Here is a 17787-nt window from a genome sequence, read left to right on the forward strand (position 1 = left end):
TACGAAAAGGAAATATAATAACCTTCTGTGGAACGTTTTGGGTTCCCAGCTGGTGTTGTAAGGTTGGTAGTAGGTTTCAGAAATTCCTCAATACAATTATGATTTTGAAATGCAATCGACACAGATCTTGCTCCCGAATCTGGAAGTGAACAGATTATGAAGGTTCGCTGGTTTTATAATATCTCAATATATATCATCATTTAACATTTTATTTTGATATATTAATACTATAGTGCTAATTTGTGATTGGAATGATGAATGATGCTGTTTGGAATGAAAATATAGAGAACGTGCTGTCAATGCCTGACGTTCAACTGAAGGTGGCACAGGAATGTGGATTTTATCGGTTCATCGTTGGCCATTCACCGTTTTTTAACCAAGTCATTCACGAACCGGTTGTTGATGTCTGAAGTCAAAAAAATTCAAACTCCCCATACTGCTATCTATTGTATCCCCATACTGCAAACTGGTATCCTCACCCAGGTCATCCTATCCTCTTCAACTAAAGTATGAAACAAACTCTGCTACGGACGGCATTGTTAGACTATCCATCCTCTTTTTAATGGATAACATTTAGAATCTATAATAAATAACATTTTAAAGCCATTTAGAATCTTAATCCATCATTGTTTCCTCATTTGAGTCTCATCCTTCCTATTTCATCGTCAGTCATCTGCAGTGATTATGCACTATAAAAGATCCAAATCATCCTGACAGCAAATTTTAAATTGACCAAGGGTTACATAATTAAGGTTGTAGCGCATTCATTTGCCCCCCTCCCCAAGGGGGTTTTCTTCCCCGAGCAGGTTTTCCCCGCCATTGCCGTCAATGGGTTGCGTGTTGAGGTGTATAGCCATATTAAGTTAGCTTTATCGTGGCGTTTTTCCAAAGAAAAAGATTTATCGTGACGTTTTTCCAAAGACGCTTTTAATAACAAAATTAATGATAATCGCATATTGTTAATGTTATTACAAAACAATATGAATACTACTAATGTCCCGCTTCCCTCAAGGGGTTTTTCTGGTGAGTCAACGTATATAAATAGCTTATTATGGCGTTTTCGTGGGAGCAATGGCCTCCACCAGAAGTAATGAACATTATTGAACAGTCATGAATATTATGAACCACAAACACGTATGATTAGCTTTTTAAACAGTCGCTAATGCTCTTTATAGCACTAAATTAAGAAATTTGGAGGAATCCTGACATGTGTGAGGTAAGTTTTACCTCCAGAACTGAGTGAAGATCTCATGTACTCTGGGTACCCCATAAGTGTTGGGTTAATAACATGACCCTTCCTGGCGCTAACGTGGCGTTTTTCGTAGTGAACTTTTGAAACTTGCTCCTTCTGTTTAAAACGAAACTGAAAGGGAGAAAGCTCAGGTTGGGCTCATTTACCAAGCAGCTAGCTTGCGCTTGCCAAGCCGGCCGTTCCTTAACGGTTTCGAATGGAGTGCTTGTTCGAATGCTTAAACCACTTGGCGATCTCTCCAGAAGGAACTTGGTAAATGGACACGCACCCAAAGTTATTGAGACCCGACCATAGATCGACTGTAAGCTATTTACCCCAAAGAGGAATGACCATTCCTGCCACTTCCATAGTGAGTGGGTGTGCGAGTGGTGTCAATGACAAAATTCATTTTAAAAGGCATTATAGCAAGTTCAATTTTTCTTCACAGTGCATGGAAATATGTCTATGGTAGTTTGACCTTGCAGGCTTTTACATGTTTGCATTAGTTATATCCCCCACCTGTGTGTATTGCAATATTTATCACTATCACTAACATTTGTATTTACCTTGCAGGTGCAAAGCAAGTTTTGGCGAAGAAACATTGCCTTGAGCAGACAACTCTACAGATGTATCGATACAACATTGAAGAAAATATTGTACTTCGTGGATGTAGAACTGTAGATGTGGAGTTTCCAAAGAAAGTGACATGCCATATCGACCACAACATCTTGAAGTTGATGTTGAAGAACTCCGTCTTCACAGAATACATTGAAAGAAAATTTGGGAGCATTTCTGCACAATTGCTATTTTACCCGCCCACGTCAATTGATGTTATACCAAGATTTAATATTGGAACAATATCCTCTTTAAACCTTTCCCAGCACTGGAAGAGTGCTGTCCATAAAATACTTGAAGAAACTATGAGCAGATTTGGTGAAAAAACATTTGCTGTCAGTCATCCCGAGGTTTGGAGCAGAGCAAGGGAAGAAATTGCACCATTAATGGATAATTCAAGAATCATCAGTTTTGATTTATCTTCACTGAATATACATTTGCATGGTGAAGTGAAGGATTTAAGGATTACTGGTGAGAAATTACAAAAGGCAGTTGAAAAAGCTCATCAAGATATTCAGCTTGATCCCAATTACATCGAAAGAATCCCACAACTGGAATTTTCAACACCAAATTTCAACACCAAAAAGAAAATCTCACTAAGTCGTAAAACAAAAGATTTCAAATAAAAGTCTGAAATACAGCAAACTACCAATGAGAGGTTCGAAGAGAATTCCATCACTGCATTCATCACTTGTTCAGATGAAGTTTTACTGCATTCAACAAAAGATTGTTTGGAGATTGCAGAGACTTTCTTGGGAAAATTGCGATCTGTAAAGAATGTTAGAAAGTGCCTCATTCCAAATACGGAGAGAATATGCACATAGGAGCACACCTGGAGCAATATTCTCAAACTTGTGGGGTCACCCCACACACATATATACCCACACATACATGCATTCACACACATATATACATACACACACATACGTACACCCACACACATATAGACACACACACACACACACATATATATATATATACACACACACACACACACACACACACACACACACACACACACATCCACACACACACACACACACACACACACACACACACACACACACACACACACACACACACACACACGTACACATATATACACACGCACACATATATATACACACACACACACACACATATATACACACGCACACACATATATATACACACACACACACATATATATATACACACGCATGCATATAAACACACGCACACATATATATACACATACACACGCACACATATATATACACACGCACACATATATACACACACATACATGAGAGCTAATGATGACGAATAATTCTCAAAATGGTTACTGTCGGTTGGAAATGGGACTGTGGAAACAATTCCTGACTCAGATTTAATACGACTGCCTGATCGTATCTGTGTAGAAGACAACATTTCTTTAGCAGAGGCTGTTTTCGGTAATTTGAACGAAATCCATTCAAACTATGATGCGCTGGCACAACGAGCCGTGTTGTGTCCAAAGAATGAATCCACATTTGTGATCAACGATGAGATACTGGATGCATTTCCTGGGGAAGAAAAGACGTACTTCAGCGCTGATTCCATTGTCTGTGATGACCCTGAAGAGGCACTAAATTATCCTATGGAATTCCTAAATCAATTAACTCCTTCTGGAATGCCATTGCACAAACTTCGTCTCAAAGATGGTGCTGTCATCATGTTACTCCGTAACTTTGATCCGAAACAGGGACTGTGCAATGGTGCAAGATTGGTTGTTAAAAGATTGTTGTCAAACATAATAGATGGAGAAATAATTTCTGGCAGTTACAAAGGAACACGCACATTTATACCCAGGATTAGTATTGCACCTTCCGATACAACACTACCATTCGTACTCAAACGCCGTCAATTTCCAGTTCGTGTGGCATTCTCTTGCTCAATAAACAAGAGTCAAGGTCAAACATTACACAAAGTTGGGATTTACTTACCAGAGCCCGTCTTCAGCCAAGGCCAATTGTACGTTGCATTGTCGCGTGCTAAACGATTTGAGGATGTCAAGGTAAAGGTAGTCAGGAATGGCCAACAGGGAAAAATTGATGGCCACAGTGGAATCTTCACCCGTAATGTTGTTTACCCGGAGGTCCTGCAGTGACACCATTCAGGCAACCAAAGGAGGGCACGAAGGAGAATAGTTAATTACTCCGACACATTTAGCTGCGGTGATTGAACAGACCATTGCTGCTGTTTTGATGCTTTTTCACTGCTGTTTTGATGTTTTTTCACTGCTGTTTTGATGTTTTTTCACTGCTGTTTTGATGCTTTCCAATCCTGTTTTGATGCTTTTTTTTTACTGCTGTTTTGATGCTTTCCAATGCTGTTTGGTTTGCTTTCCAATCCTGTTTTGATGCTTTTTTTTACTGCTGTTTTGATGCTTTCCAATGCTGTTTTGATGCTTTTTTTTACTGCTGTTTTGCCGTTTTATTTATATAAAAATGTCATTTCCCCAAAAAAATCTCAATGATTTTTTGTTGTTGTTGTTGTTGCATACAGGACCGAGGCTCGTGAAAGAGCTAACATTTATCACACAAAAAATCAGACACAAAACATATAATAAGGGTAGCGGTAGACAAGATGGGGAGCGAAGGGGAAGCACAAACACAACATTTGAGAGCAGGGACATCGGGAGATCTATGGGAGGGAGAGGGTTTGGGGGAAGAGGCGTGGGAAGGTGGGGGGGGGGGGGGGGATGGGGGGGGGGGAGTATAAAACACAAGGACACTGCAAGGACTTCCAGGAAAGAAGAACTTAACATCCCTCTCCTCCAAATATGCGAGTAAATGGGACAGCTGCTTAACATCCCTCACCTCCAAATATGCGAGATAATGGGACAACTGCTTAACATCCCTCTCCTCCAAATATGCGAGTAAATGGGACAACTGGCTTAACACCCCTCTCCAACAAATATGCGAGTAAATGGGACAGCTGGCTTAACATCCCTCTCCGCCGAAAGGACGGTGTACTCGGTGCAACGCCCCACATGCCCACACCAAGTGGTTGTTCAATCAGGTTGAGAATCAAACACAGACTTTAAAACATGAGTTCACTACCTTTTGACCCTCCTGCCAAGATCATCAATATTCGATGTATAATTAACATTTCCTTGAGTACTCCTGCGTCAAATTTACATGCTGCACCACAAAATAATTTTAATTTGACACTTGTAAAGAACTTGCACTGACGTACTTTATTATCCAATGTTGGTGATTAATAATATGCTGCAGAAGGTTTTCGCAAAAAAAAAAAAATAGCCTAACTTTAATTTGATGGAAGCTTTGATACCAGTGTGATATTTTGCTTATTCATGACGGGCAAAACAAACATCTTCATACAGCAATACAAGACAAAGGTATAAGAGAGAAGAAGGTGAAAGCGAAGGCAATAGATGAGGGCAAGCGAGCAAGGGCATAGGGCAAGAAGAAGAGAGAAAATATTGGTCCTTAAGTGTTTTTCTCGGCTGTCTCGTGACGTCACCGGCGCTTCTCCTCCACTCAGCGGTCAAACATGACCTTGTCCAGTTATCCACCTATCAGCGTGCAGTCCACCTTTGACGTCTGCGGTGGTCTTCGCCAATCGGAGCGCTGCTTACTTCTCGGCCTTCTTTCCACCAATCCGCGGGAAGCTTCTTGCCCCGCCCGTGGCCAATTACAAGTCCTTCCTTTCTCCGTCCTTCCCATTGGTCAACTCCCGCCCAATAGCGAGTCGCTTCTTGCTCTGCCCCAGCCAATCACGAGGCCTATGGGGCGTGTCTTCGGCCTGCTTGAGTATGTGTGCTTGCCAGGCGGGATTGTTAGCCCTTGTGCTTGATGCCTGGCTTCCGGTTGGGTTTTATTGTTTATTTGGTTTAATTAATGGGCATTTAAATGTGGGATTCTAACTGGTGTCTATGGTGTGGTGCCAAAAGGGACAACAGATAAATCACATAGGGTAAGACGAACAGGGATAATCTACCCTTATGCCCAAGGCTCTTGACACCACTATTTTTTTTTGAAAGGGGCAACATCCGTCCGTGCTCGTTAACATGCCCTGCCCACTCGTGGCAGGGACAAATATACAACTTAATCCGAACACACGGTCTACACAGGTCCTCCACTTATTGTACATCGAAATGGTTCTTCTCCACGGCAATCGGAGCATGATACCTACACAAATCTACCTGACTCTACATATCACTAACCCCACAAACATACTTTAGTTACAAGATCTACTTCACCTCAGTGTGGATTAGTACCTGCACATATAATACTTCTTCAAAAATCAAATTTTGATTTAATTTATTTAATCCTAGGGATTATCTAGGGAAATCCTAGGGATAGGGATCCTAGGGAAATAAAATTTAATCCTAGGGAGGTTCACCGGGGGATTAAGATCTCCCAAGGTGACGGGTGGCCGAGCGAGCTTACTTGCAAGGCGTTCAATCAACCTACGGCGGTGTTAATACGCGTGGGGATGGAGGGCAGCGAGTGCTTACCTGCACAGTCGGATGAGGCACAGGGTTTCTCCGATCCACCAACAATTAAATGGGACAGGACATGGAATGAAAGTTCAACAGATAAAGGATTTAATAAAAATAATGCCAGGGAACAAGAAATGTGCAGTACTAAAATTCCTATTTGGGGCACCCCCACATGGCCTCGTAAAACAGCACAAGGGGATAAATAACTGAAAGCAATAAATGTGTGTGTAATGAATGTTAGCGGGTACTCAGCTCTGGTCCTCTTGACAATCTGGGGTCGTCACAGGCCCCATGTCCCTGCGCGGGAAAACACGCTTTGGCGCGAAGCTGTGTTCACTGCCACGCTGACGCAAAGTGAACAGGCCCTCGTTCCGTCCTCGTCCCACGCTTCACAAAGCCCTGAGGTCTCTCAGGCGCACACAGTCGCCACAAAGTCAGCACCAACGAATCAGGGAAAGAATGCATCCGCTCCTCCATGCAGCCAGGAACAGAATGCATGTGAATGCCACTGCCAAGCGCAAGCCTGAAATGCTACAGCACACAAGAAGTACCCAGCGCAAGAGGGAGAGCACAAACGGTGACCACTTGCAACCACATCCACGAAGCAAGAGAGGGAATAATGCCGGGACATGTCCTTTTTAGCCTAGGTCTCAAACGTTCCATGATGACGTCCGTGCATGCTCCAATCAGCGAATGCCATCTCATCGCTCCATCGCCCTGAATCATCACCTTTCGGGGTGGGACCTCACGGCCCTGCTTGCTTGGTGCCGCGATGCCTCGGCTGGTGGCGCCAGCGGTACTTCAATGTCCTGGTTCTGGTTACTTTATTTAATGTTTATAATTACACACCGATCGCTTGGCTGCTAGCGTGTGTAGTGTCGTGGCATAAGGAACAAGGGAAAAATCACAGAGGTCATTTACAAACAGGGGATTTACCCTTAATCCCTAAGCTACATCACACAAGAGCCACCCTCCGTTTGGCCACACGTCACACTTACTCCGAACATCCGGCCCTACTTAGTTACAGGAAGTGGCCACACGACATCTGGAGCATGGTAATCTACACAATCCTACCTGGACTAAGGTATTTCATTGCCTACCCCCCACAAACGTCACAATACATAAAGGTACTGACATTTATCTAACTACATCATCAAGATAAAATAACTTTTCCTCAAATAAAAATAACTGTGCAGAATTGCAAAAATCATACATACCTTTCTCATGAGAACAACTCCTTTCCTTTTGTATTGGAAACAAAATGGTGGAAGAGTAATGTCACTATCTACCACTACATGGCAGCACCATCTTGACAATGTTTCCATTAACCCCACGTTCCAACTAACCCCACCTTCCCCTATATATCCATAAATGGTTTTCACAATAAGTCAACCTCCATAAATGACCACAAATGTCACAATGAAAATCCATTAAAAGTCAAGTAGCCAATAAAACTATAGTATGAACATAAATCAGCATTTTTGTCTGTTTGAGGAAATAGCTCATGATTCTCAGAAATCAGGTTAAAATGCCATCAGCCATGCTTGTTTATTGCATTCTGATGTGGTTTTAATTAATATCAAAAGAATGTCAGCCTCGATACCCGAAAAACATTTTTATAGACGCACACTTCCAAATGTCCTATAATGTATGATATACATGTACTGGCTCTCATTGAAAGGAAATTTTATGTGATCGCTCATTCGACGTTCACAATTCATGCAACTTCTTCTGACTACTGCAGTTACAGACACAGAAGGGCTCAAAAAATTAGATGCTCAACCCTACACTCAAAATACAGGAGATTTGTTGAAGGCACAGTTCGGGAAAGACACCACTATAGAATCCTTTTCTTTATATATTTCGATGGCAAAGTTCGTTTTTGTACAACTAGCAATGGTACCCGCCCCATGGACGGGGCTTCAATTGGGAAGCCCAAATGAAAAGGAAAAATATCAGAAATTGAAGGCTTTTTTATTTGAAACGATTCATATAAACATCCGTTGAATCATATCACACACAAATCATTAAAATCTAAACAGTACATGGCGCCCATTTTGAAAAAAGATTGAATTCTGCGAAACGGAAGTGGCCGCTACACGTCTTTCTCAGTCGCACGTTTATGTGTAAAGAGTGCGCGCCGAATCTGTAACACGGAAGCGGCCGCTACACCTGTTTCTCAGTCGCTTTGCACACGCTGCCATGTTACTTCGAAGCCGCACATTTATATAGGAAGAGTTTGTCAGGAATCGATCTACTCTCTCTTGGTACATAGAATAAACAGTATTTGTAGAATTTCAACAAAAGCTACATCACTGTTCATATCGGTAAATATTATTCCATCGTGTTTGGAAAAACTGGAAAACTTTTTAAATCGGGAAAAAATTGTAAAAACAATATAACCTATTTTACTCCCAGGGGTCCCAGGAATACCCACCCAATATATCGTGCGATCGGTCCAGCTGTTTTTGCGGTACCTTCGAACGGACAGACGGACATTTGGTGAATTATAGTTGGATGTGGTGATTTTAATTGTCAGAATGAAGCCATGGCACTTCATCAAAGGACATCTGCGACTCCATGGGACTGGCTCAATCTGTGAGCTTTCCAAGCCAGATTTCTCCCAATGGCAAATCCTTCCTTCTGGACTTAGTGATGACAAACTTCTCCACAAATGTCTCTGGCTCTTCCTCTGCTCCAGTTGTTTCATCTGATCATATGTTTTTGAGATTCAATATCTCTGCTCTGACTATCCTCAGAGAGCTGCATTAGCACCGGTAAATATGGCAGTTCACTCAGGCGGATTTGCAGGACTGCAAGCCACCAACTCAGTTCATGATTGGTCTCCTATGTATACTGCCCCTGACATTCACTCAGCTTGGGAATTCCCCGTCTCGTCTTCAGTTAGCCGATCCTTCTTCTCACCCATGGTACAGTGTAACCTGTAGTGAGGCAGTTGCTCTGAAACAACCTACCTTCTCTTCCTAGAAGGCAAACCCAACCATAAACAATCTCAGATCATTCCACAAAGCCAACAACAATTGTGTGTCCACTCTCAGGAGAGCAAGACAACGTTTGTCCAACCTCAAGATTGAATTTTAAAACTTGTCTCCCTCCTCTAAAACTTGTTGGTGCCTTGTTAAATATACTCTGGAATATGATCCATCCCACCCCATCCCATGTTTTTTCCTCTATTGAAATGGCACCACAGCCGACTCCACTCGTGAAAAGGCCAAAATGCCACAATTCTGTGTTTGCTTCCAAATCTTGTGTTTCCAACCCTTCGCTCTGTGTACCTATCCGACCCAGTCACACCCAACTGCTCCCAGACTGTCTTTTGCACATGAGAAGGTGGAGAATGTTCTGGCAAACTTCGAATGTGATTCCATAACTGGACCCACAGGCATTCATTAGCTGGCATGTCCTAAAAACCTGCTCTCTGCTGCTCTTGCATTCCTCTTTCTGCTCTGTTCACCCTAACATTTGCCCGAGGTCATCTTCAATCTGCTTGGAAATCAGCCGACATCACTACATTACATAAATAAAGTACAAAAAACTGAGCTTAGTACAAAACTGAGTACAAAAAACAAAAAATAAAGTACAAGACTGAGCAGCTTACTTCCGATCATCATCAAGGTCATGGAATCCATTACGGCAGTTGACATAAAATCCTTCCTTTTCTCCAACGACATCATCTCAGATCATCAATTCAGATTCAGACATGGTCACAACTTTGGACGTGCTGTTTCTACTCTACCAACAATTGATGGAGGTCCTCAATGTCAGACATGAGATCAGGGCCATCTCTCTAGACATATCTCAAGCTTACGATATAATCTGGCATCTTGCCTAACTCTCCAAACTCTCTGCCTATGATATTGAAAGCCAACTCCACACATGACTTACTGACTTCTTCTACCCTCATAGCCAACAGATCTCTCGAGGGAATACTTTCGTCTTCTCTCCCTGTCAAGGCTGGAGTGGCCCATGGTGGTGTTCTGAGCCCCATCCTAATCCTAACCCTAATCTTCATCAACGACCTCTCTGACGCTCTGGAAAATCCTCCATCTTTTTGCTGATGATTCCATCCTCGACAATAGTCAGGTTCACTATGTTTTTTCGTTCAAAATTTTGGTAGATTAGCAAAACTATACATTTTTGGAATATTCAGAGCATGAGGAATCCAAAAATCAATGTTTACATTTGCGTAGACACCTTTGCGAAAATGACACTCAGGACAGTGATGAAGATTTGTAAAAGCATATTCCTGAACGGTATAGACCTCGTAGATCCTGTGTATAGGACTTATAGTTCAATCTGATACTACCTATAACTTCCTATAACAACCTATAACTTCAAAGGACTTGCAATATCATGTATTATGTAATACAGTTATATCACAAATATAAAGACAATGGTTTTCAATTACCTTTGTTTGTTGCTTTTCTATAACCCTGAGCACTATTTTGAGGCCTTTATTGGATTCCTTGACCCAGAAAACATAGGATTAGCATATTTAATTAAGTCTCTAGGTTGACTAGAAGCTGGGATCGCGCAAAATATGTATTTTAAGGCGGCCATTTTCAAAATCCAAAATGGCGGCCATGCAGGTGTCTGGGCAAATGCCAACATTGATTTTCAGATTCTCCATGCTCTGAAGATTCCAAAAATGTACAGGTTTGCTAATCCCAAAATTTTGAAAGAAATTATATTTGTTAACATAGTGAACCTGACTAAAGCATCTTGGGTATCAACATCATTGTATCGCTCCGTGAAAATCTTTTCACCTCAATGCTCTCAACGCCATCTTCAAACAAACACACACTTCCCAGGAAGCATCATTTGCAATCTTGTGAACCCGATAAATGCCCTTTCGTAACTTTATATTCCACATGCACTTACAACCACATATTAATAAACGATAATGAGGGCATCAATAATCCCTCTAAAATAAAAGTTACCTTCCATTGACTGGTTGTTGTGTTGGAAATTCGTTAAGCTGGTACGGGTCAATCTAGGGTTCTTTTATGGGGTTCTAAAGAGTAATTCTAATGGGGTTCGTTCGTTTCTAGGCTTTGCCTGCAACCCATTCCCTTAAAAAATATATATATATTGTTGCGGATATGAGATTGGCCTCCATCCATATCCGCTTGTAAATATTCCCCTATTTCCCCAATACTTCCCAACTATCCCCAATCCCCCATTCCCTAGTCCCATTTTCTGTAAACAACACTCTGTAGACCCGACCTTCCCCTATTTCCCCCATTAAATGTCGCATCCAGGTCCACCGCATCTCACGTAGACAACTATAGGACATCTTGCTAGTTATTCTTAGTCTATGTCAGTTAAGGACTTGTTTCCATTAATTCTGACTCTTCGTTGCACCAAAATGTGATTGTATGGCACCGTTAGAAAGTTTAGGACCTCCCATTACCCCCCCGCAGCTCTTCCTCACGGTTCAGCAACAACAACAACAACAACAGCAACAACAACGGCGGCGGCGCGGGGAGTGCGCGTCCTCACTCCGGCTTGGTTAGCCGCCATCGAACATGTGCTCCGACGGGGTTACCACGTAGGGGCTCGCTGTCAGCTCCTCGTCAAGGGCGGAGCCCGGTAACCCCCCGCACCCAATAGAAGCGGCGGACCGATTCCATCTGGGGCGGAGCCAACGAGCCGAGGGCGTGTCACTCCCCGCTGAGCATGCGCAGGAAGAGGGAGGTGACGTCAGATGCGCCCTCAGCTTGGAGAGAGAGACGCCACCAACCGAGCGCTGTGACACCTCCCTGCATCTACTGGACCGTGCTGTATCCTGTCCCTGAGCCAAGGTGCACCTTGTGCTATCGACTGCCTGTCCTTCCCTGCCATCAATCCCTGTGTAAGTCAGTCTTGTTCCGTTTGTCTGTGGTCTGTCGGGGATAAGATAAGACTGTGTCTAAGTGCCCATCTTTTCTGTGCTTTACCTCTTACCCTGTAATCTACCCCTTTTCTGCACCACCAATTATATCCTCCTCCGGAGGTCTTGAGAACTGTACCCCTTGTGTCGTTTCATTAATCCCAGTCGTTGTGTCCTTTCCATCATCGATTTAGCGTAGCGCGATTCGGCCAAGGTTCGAGTGGAATCGGGTGAGTTGGGGGTAATCGGGTAAACTGTGCGAACACGGCGGCCATTCCGCTCGGTCAAGCAACATCTTAAGTCGTGTCCGTAACAATATATACTTCTTTTTTTTTTTAAATAAGGGGTGGCACTCACACCCCATAATCTATCCATAATAAAACATTCAGGGTACATAAAGGTGACATTGCTGGAACCAAACCCAAATCCCATGCCCTATTTAGTTTTTTATTACAGTGCATTCGGTAAGTATTCACACCCTTGACATTTTTCACATTTCGTTGTGTTACAGCTTGAATTTAAAATTATATGCCTTTTGTACAAGGTGTGCCTTTTTAATGTACGTGGCGCAATTAAATGGGCCTTTTTCTCAGGAGTATTTTCCATCAGGACCTTCCCATAAAGCCTAGATTTCTGAAGTGTTGCAGAGACCGTTCTCCTTCTGGCAGGTTCCCCCATCTCAGCCAAGGAACTCTGCAGTTCTGTGAGAGTGGTCATTGGGTTCTTGTTCACCTCCCTGACCATGGTCTTTCTTGCCCAGTTGCTCACGTTGGTCGGACGGCCAGCTCGAGGAAGAGTCTGGATAGTTCCATATTCTTTGAATTTCCTAATGATGGAGCTCACTGTGCTCTTGGGAACTTTTAACACTCCAAAATTATTTTATACCCTTCCCCAGATATATGGCTAACCCCCGTTCTTGCTGGGAAAATGGCCTTAAAATGCCTGTTGTTGTTGTTGGTGTGTCCCCAGATATATGCCTCCTCACAATAGCGTAGGGGTTGAATACTTATTGACTCCAAAAATTTCAGCCTTTCATTTTTAATTATTTTGTAAAAATTTCTTAAAATAATATTCCACTTTGACATTATAGGGTAATATGCATCGATCAGCGACAAAAAAAGCTCAATTTAATCAATTTTTAATTCAGACTAACAACAAAATGTGAAAAAGTCAAGGGGTGTGAATACCTTGAAGGCACTGTATATTTCTACATTACACTTTAAACAGTTTAACCTCCCTTTCCACTTTGGCCATAATAGAGAGATATACTTAACTGCATAACACAACAGATTGGGATAATGTATTTTAATTAAACATTAAAAAAATATTTTACTGCATCTTATATTGATGGGAATAGAGCCTGTGATTGATGCTGTGAAGAGGAACAGGTTGAGATGGTTTGGTCATGCGTTGAGGAAGGATGAAAGTGACTGGTTGAGAAGAGTGATAGAAATGGATGTAGAAGGAAGTAGAGGACGGGGAAGACCGAGAAAGACTTGGCTAAAGATGGTCGAAGAAGAAATGCGGGCAAGGGGGTTAACAAGGAGAGATGCAGAAAATAGGGCAAAATGGAGAAGATTGTCATGGGGACCGCAAGGCTAACCCCCGCTCTAGTAGGGAAAATCGCCTTTAAAATGCATGTTGTTGTTGTTGTTGTATCTTATATTGAACCGAAATGTGTTCGTCAAAATGGGAATGTCCACCAAATAAGTATTCCTTATGTAACAAGACTCTACTACACCAGACTACCATGAACTAACGGATAAAAGACTTGCAGTAATGAGAAGATTCTGCTACACAAGGAGCCTCCAATCATACCAAGGTGCACATGCAGGCCGAGCAGCGGGCGGAGCGGTTCGGGAATGAGCACGGTGGTGGGCCCTTCGGTGAGCAGATAAGTTGTGAGCAGAGGGAGGGCGGCCACGGCGGGAAGTGCCAGTTTGTGACGCCAAGGCAGGTTCAAAACATCGTCGGCAAACCCGAGAAGAAGCATGCAGCATAGAGCCAGGAGCGCAGCGAGGAGCTGCACCAACTGGATATCACATCGTCGTTAAAAAAAAAAAAAAAAAACTATAAAGGACTGCTAACATAAATGAACAAATAAATAGGCAGAAGATAAATGGGGAATGGCAAATTCGGATGTTGGGAAAGTGCAGAGTAGATATTAAAGAGAGCAGAAAACAGTGGAAGATGTGCACGATCAGAGTGAAAAGGTGGTCGATTCCGAGCAAACCTGAATCTGTGGATATCCAGGACAGTTTTTGCTGAGCCAGCAGCCCAAGGAGGGCACGGGTATGAGGGCAAAATGCATAACTAGGAATATGGCTCCACTCACGACCCCCAAGGCTTCAGGTCTGGACACATGTGCACACATTGGTCAAGGATGAGCGCACACGGGGAAAATATCACAGTGTTTAATCAAGTTTGTAAAGTGAAGTCAGACACAAGTTATTTAATGTTGGGTTTCAATGTTTCTTGATCAACTAATTTGCACAAAGTTAAAACAATTAAATCCATGGAAGATGAAAATCCAAGGAAATTGTAATATTACTCCCAAAACATAAGGAGGAGCAGTTAATCAAAGTCATAAAAACCATAAAGCACAGCGAGGATTCATTGCACTGATTAGCAAGGGAGTTCATCACGAATAAGACAATTTCAGTAGTCACAGAGTCTGCGTTCAGCCCAAAAAAACAGATAGAAAGTGGGGCACAAACAGTGTCCAGGTTAAACTCTCAAATTCACAATAATCACATAAATTGCGATACAACTCGCGTCCATGAAGGCGGCTCAAATCTTTCCCATCAATCTTCAATCCTTCTTTCCTGTCAACCCGACCCTAATTTTCTTTTTTCTGTGGACCACACCTATCCCTGTTACGTACCTAAAAACCTGCCTCCTTACCACATCCATCCCTATCTACCTGTCCATGTATTTTGCACCACCTCTCCCTCCACTTTCCTGCCCACCTATCCATTCCACCACCCCCTTGCCTGGCCACACACCTCACCCTCCACACACACCTCGCCTGGCCACACACCTCACCCTCCACACACACCTCACCCTCCACACACACACACACACACACACACCTCACCCTCCACACACACACACCTCACCCTCCACACACACACACACACACCTCACCCTCCACACACACACACCTCACCCTCCACACACACACACCTCACCCTCCACACACACACACACACCTCACCCTCCACACACACACACACACCTCACCCTCCACACACACACACACACCTCACCCTCCACACACACACACACACCTCACCCTCCACACACACACACACACCTCACCCTCCACACACACACACACACCTCACCCTCCACACACACACACACACCTCACCCTCCACACACACACACACACACACCTCACCCTCCACACACACACACACACACACCTCACCCTCCACACACACACACACACCTCACCCTCCACACACACACACACACACCTCACCCTCCACACACACACACACACACACCTCACCCTCCACACACACACACACACACACCTCACCCTCCACACACACACACACACACCTCACCCTCCACACACACACACACACCTCACCCTCCACACACACACACACACCTCACCCTCCACACACACACACACACCTCACCCTCCACACACACACACACACCTCACCCTCCACACACACACACACACACCTCACCCTCCACACACACACACACACCTCACCCTCCACACACACACACACACCTCACCCTCCACACACACACACACACACCTCACCCTCCACACACACACACACACACCTCACCCTCCACACACACACACACACACCTCACCCTCCACACACACACACACACCTCACCCTCCACACACACACACCTCACCCTCCACACACACACACACACCTCACCCTCCACACACACACACACACCTCACCCTCCACACACACACACACACACCTCACCCTCCACACACACACACACACACCTCACCCTCCACACACACACACACACACACCTCACCCTCCACACACACACACACACACACCTCACCCTCCACACACACACACACACACACACCTCACCCTCCACACACACACACACACCTCACCCTCCACACACACACACACACCTCACCCTCCACACACACACACACACCTCACCCTCCACACACACACACCTCACCCTCCACACACACACACCTCACCCTCCACACACACACACCTCACCCTCCACACACACACACACCTCACCCTCCACACACACACACACCTCACCCTCCACACACACACACCTCACCCTCCACACACACACACCTCACCCTCCACACACACACACCTCACCCTCCACACACACACACCTCACCCTCCACACACACACACCTCACCCTCCACACACACACACCTCACCCTCCACACACACACACCTCACCCTCCACACACACACACCTCACCCTCCACACACACACACACCTCACCCTCCACACACACCTCACCCTCCACACACACACACCTCACCCTCCACACACACACACCTCACCCTCCACACACACACACCTCACCCTCCACACACACACACACACACACCTCACCCTCCACACACACACACACCTCACCCTCCACACACACACACACACACCTCACCCTCCACACACACACACACCTCACCCTCCACACACACACACCTCACCCTCCACCCCCTCCTCCCCCACCACCCCCCCAACACACATCCTCCCTCATCCCCTTACCTAGACTCACATATGTACCATATTCCCCACCTTCTTACCTGGCCACTTACACCCATCCCCTCTCCTTAACTTGCCACACCTCCCCCCTTCCACCCGCACGCAGCTCCTTACCTGGCCACACAGCTCCACAGCCACCTTACCTGGCCACACAGCTCCCCAACCATCTTACCTGGCCACACATCTCCCGCACCCCTTACCTGACCACACGGCCACACCTCTCACATTCTTACCTGGCCACATCCACCCTCCCGTAGCTCCTTACCACAGGTCACGTGGTTCGGCCGCCATATTGTTTTGAGTGAAAAACACTAAAATCCAATTTTCTCCAAAACGCCTGAACAGATCGAGGCCAAACTTTTCAGGCAGAATCACATACCCATGACAAACAAAACAGTCAGCGAGCATGACGTCATGCATCACATGGTTTCAGAGTTATGACGTTTTTAAGCACAAACCTTTAAAACCTAGCTCCTCCCTCATTTGTGATCCAATCGAGGGGAAACTTCACAGATCTGTTAAGCAGATCTGTTCAGTTCAGTCTACAAAAATGTCCTTTTGGAACTTACGATAGGTCACGTGGTTTGGCAGACATCGTTAATTAAACGCAAATAATAAAAACATTTATATCTCTTGAACCACTTCATTGATCGACGTGAAACTTCATACTGTAGTAGAAGTCATGAAGAGTAACAAGTGTGCAAAATGTGAAGATGATTGGATGTACGGTCTGGAAGCTAGAAGTTGTTATTGCGTGAAGAGGAAGAGTCTTCGACTGTGGACGATTAATTTATTTATCACATGTACAG

General features: G+C 44.3%; 2 protein-coding genes across 5 annotated transcripts in view; one reads left to right on the forward strand and one right to left on the reverse strand.

Annotated features, from left to right (window-relative positions):
- The window catches only part of LOC144893081 (protein mono-ADP-ribosyltransferase PARP14-like), a 37333-nt gene extending 34861 nt beyond the window's left edge, over window positions 1-2472 (forward strand). The window contains exon 5 of the mRNA XM_078782718.1: window positions 1805-2472. Coding sequence (XP_078638844.1) covers window positions 1805-2472 — 668 coding nt within the window. The remainder of the gene's footprint in view (window positions 1-1804) is intronic.
- LOC137431566 (UDP-N-acetylglucosamine--dolichyl-phosphate N-acetylglucosaminephosphotransferase-like) lies at window positions 2236-14617 on the reverse strand. 4 transcript variants are annotated; one of them, XM_078782150.1, is made up of 5 exons: window positions 14462-14586; window positions 14047-14260; window positions 7553-7577; window positions 3811-3965; window positions 3195-3390 (listed from the first exon to the last, which is right to left on the reverse strand). In XM_078782150.1, the coding sequence occupies exons 2-5, from the start codon at window positions 14226-14228 to the stop codon at window positions 3300-3302; spliced, it is 453 nt and encodes a 150-aa protein (XP_078638276.1). In that variant the 5' UTR covers window positions 14229-14260; window positions 14462-14586; the 3' UTR covers window positions 3195-3299. The 4 variants fall into 4 exon arrangements, 3 of the variants coding, with proteins under 3 accessions (XP_078638276.1, XP_078638277.1, XP_078638278.1); XR_013624153.1 differs by lacking the exons at window positions 3195-3390; window positions 7553-7577 and adding an exon at window positions 2236-2614 and having other exon boundaries at window positions 14462-14617; XM_078782151.1 differs by lacking the exons at window positions 3811-3965; window positions 7553-7577 and having other exon boundaries at window positions 3203-3390; window positions 14462-14617.
- Between the last annotated feature and the right edge of the window lie 3170 nt (window positions 14618-17787).

The sequence above is a fragment of the Myxine glutinosa genome, chromosome 7, assembly GCF_964187855.1.
Source record: "Myxine glutinosa chromosome 7, kmMyxGlut1.1, whole genome shotgun sequence".
Classification (NCBI taxonomy): Eukaryota; Metazoa; Chordata; class Myxini; order Myxiniformes; family Myxinidae; genus Myxine; species Myxine glutinosa.

Excerpts from the sequence above, each read along its gene's own strand:
- LOC137431566 (XM_078782150.1), bottom strand. The coding sequence starts at position 14,228 with ATGCTGCATGCTTCTTCTCGGGTTTGCCGACGATGTTTTGAACCTGCC. Across the intron at positions 3,966-7,552 it reads GAGTTGTTCTCATGAGAAAG|GACCTCCGGGTAAACAACAT; the intron begins GTATGTATGATT and ends GTGTCACTGCAG. Across the intron at positions 3,391-3,810 it reads TTGGCTGAAGACGGGCTCTG|GAAATGCATCCAGTATCTCA; the intron begins GTAAGTAAATCC and ends TTTCTTCCCCAG.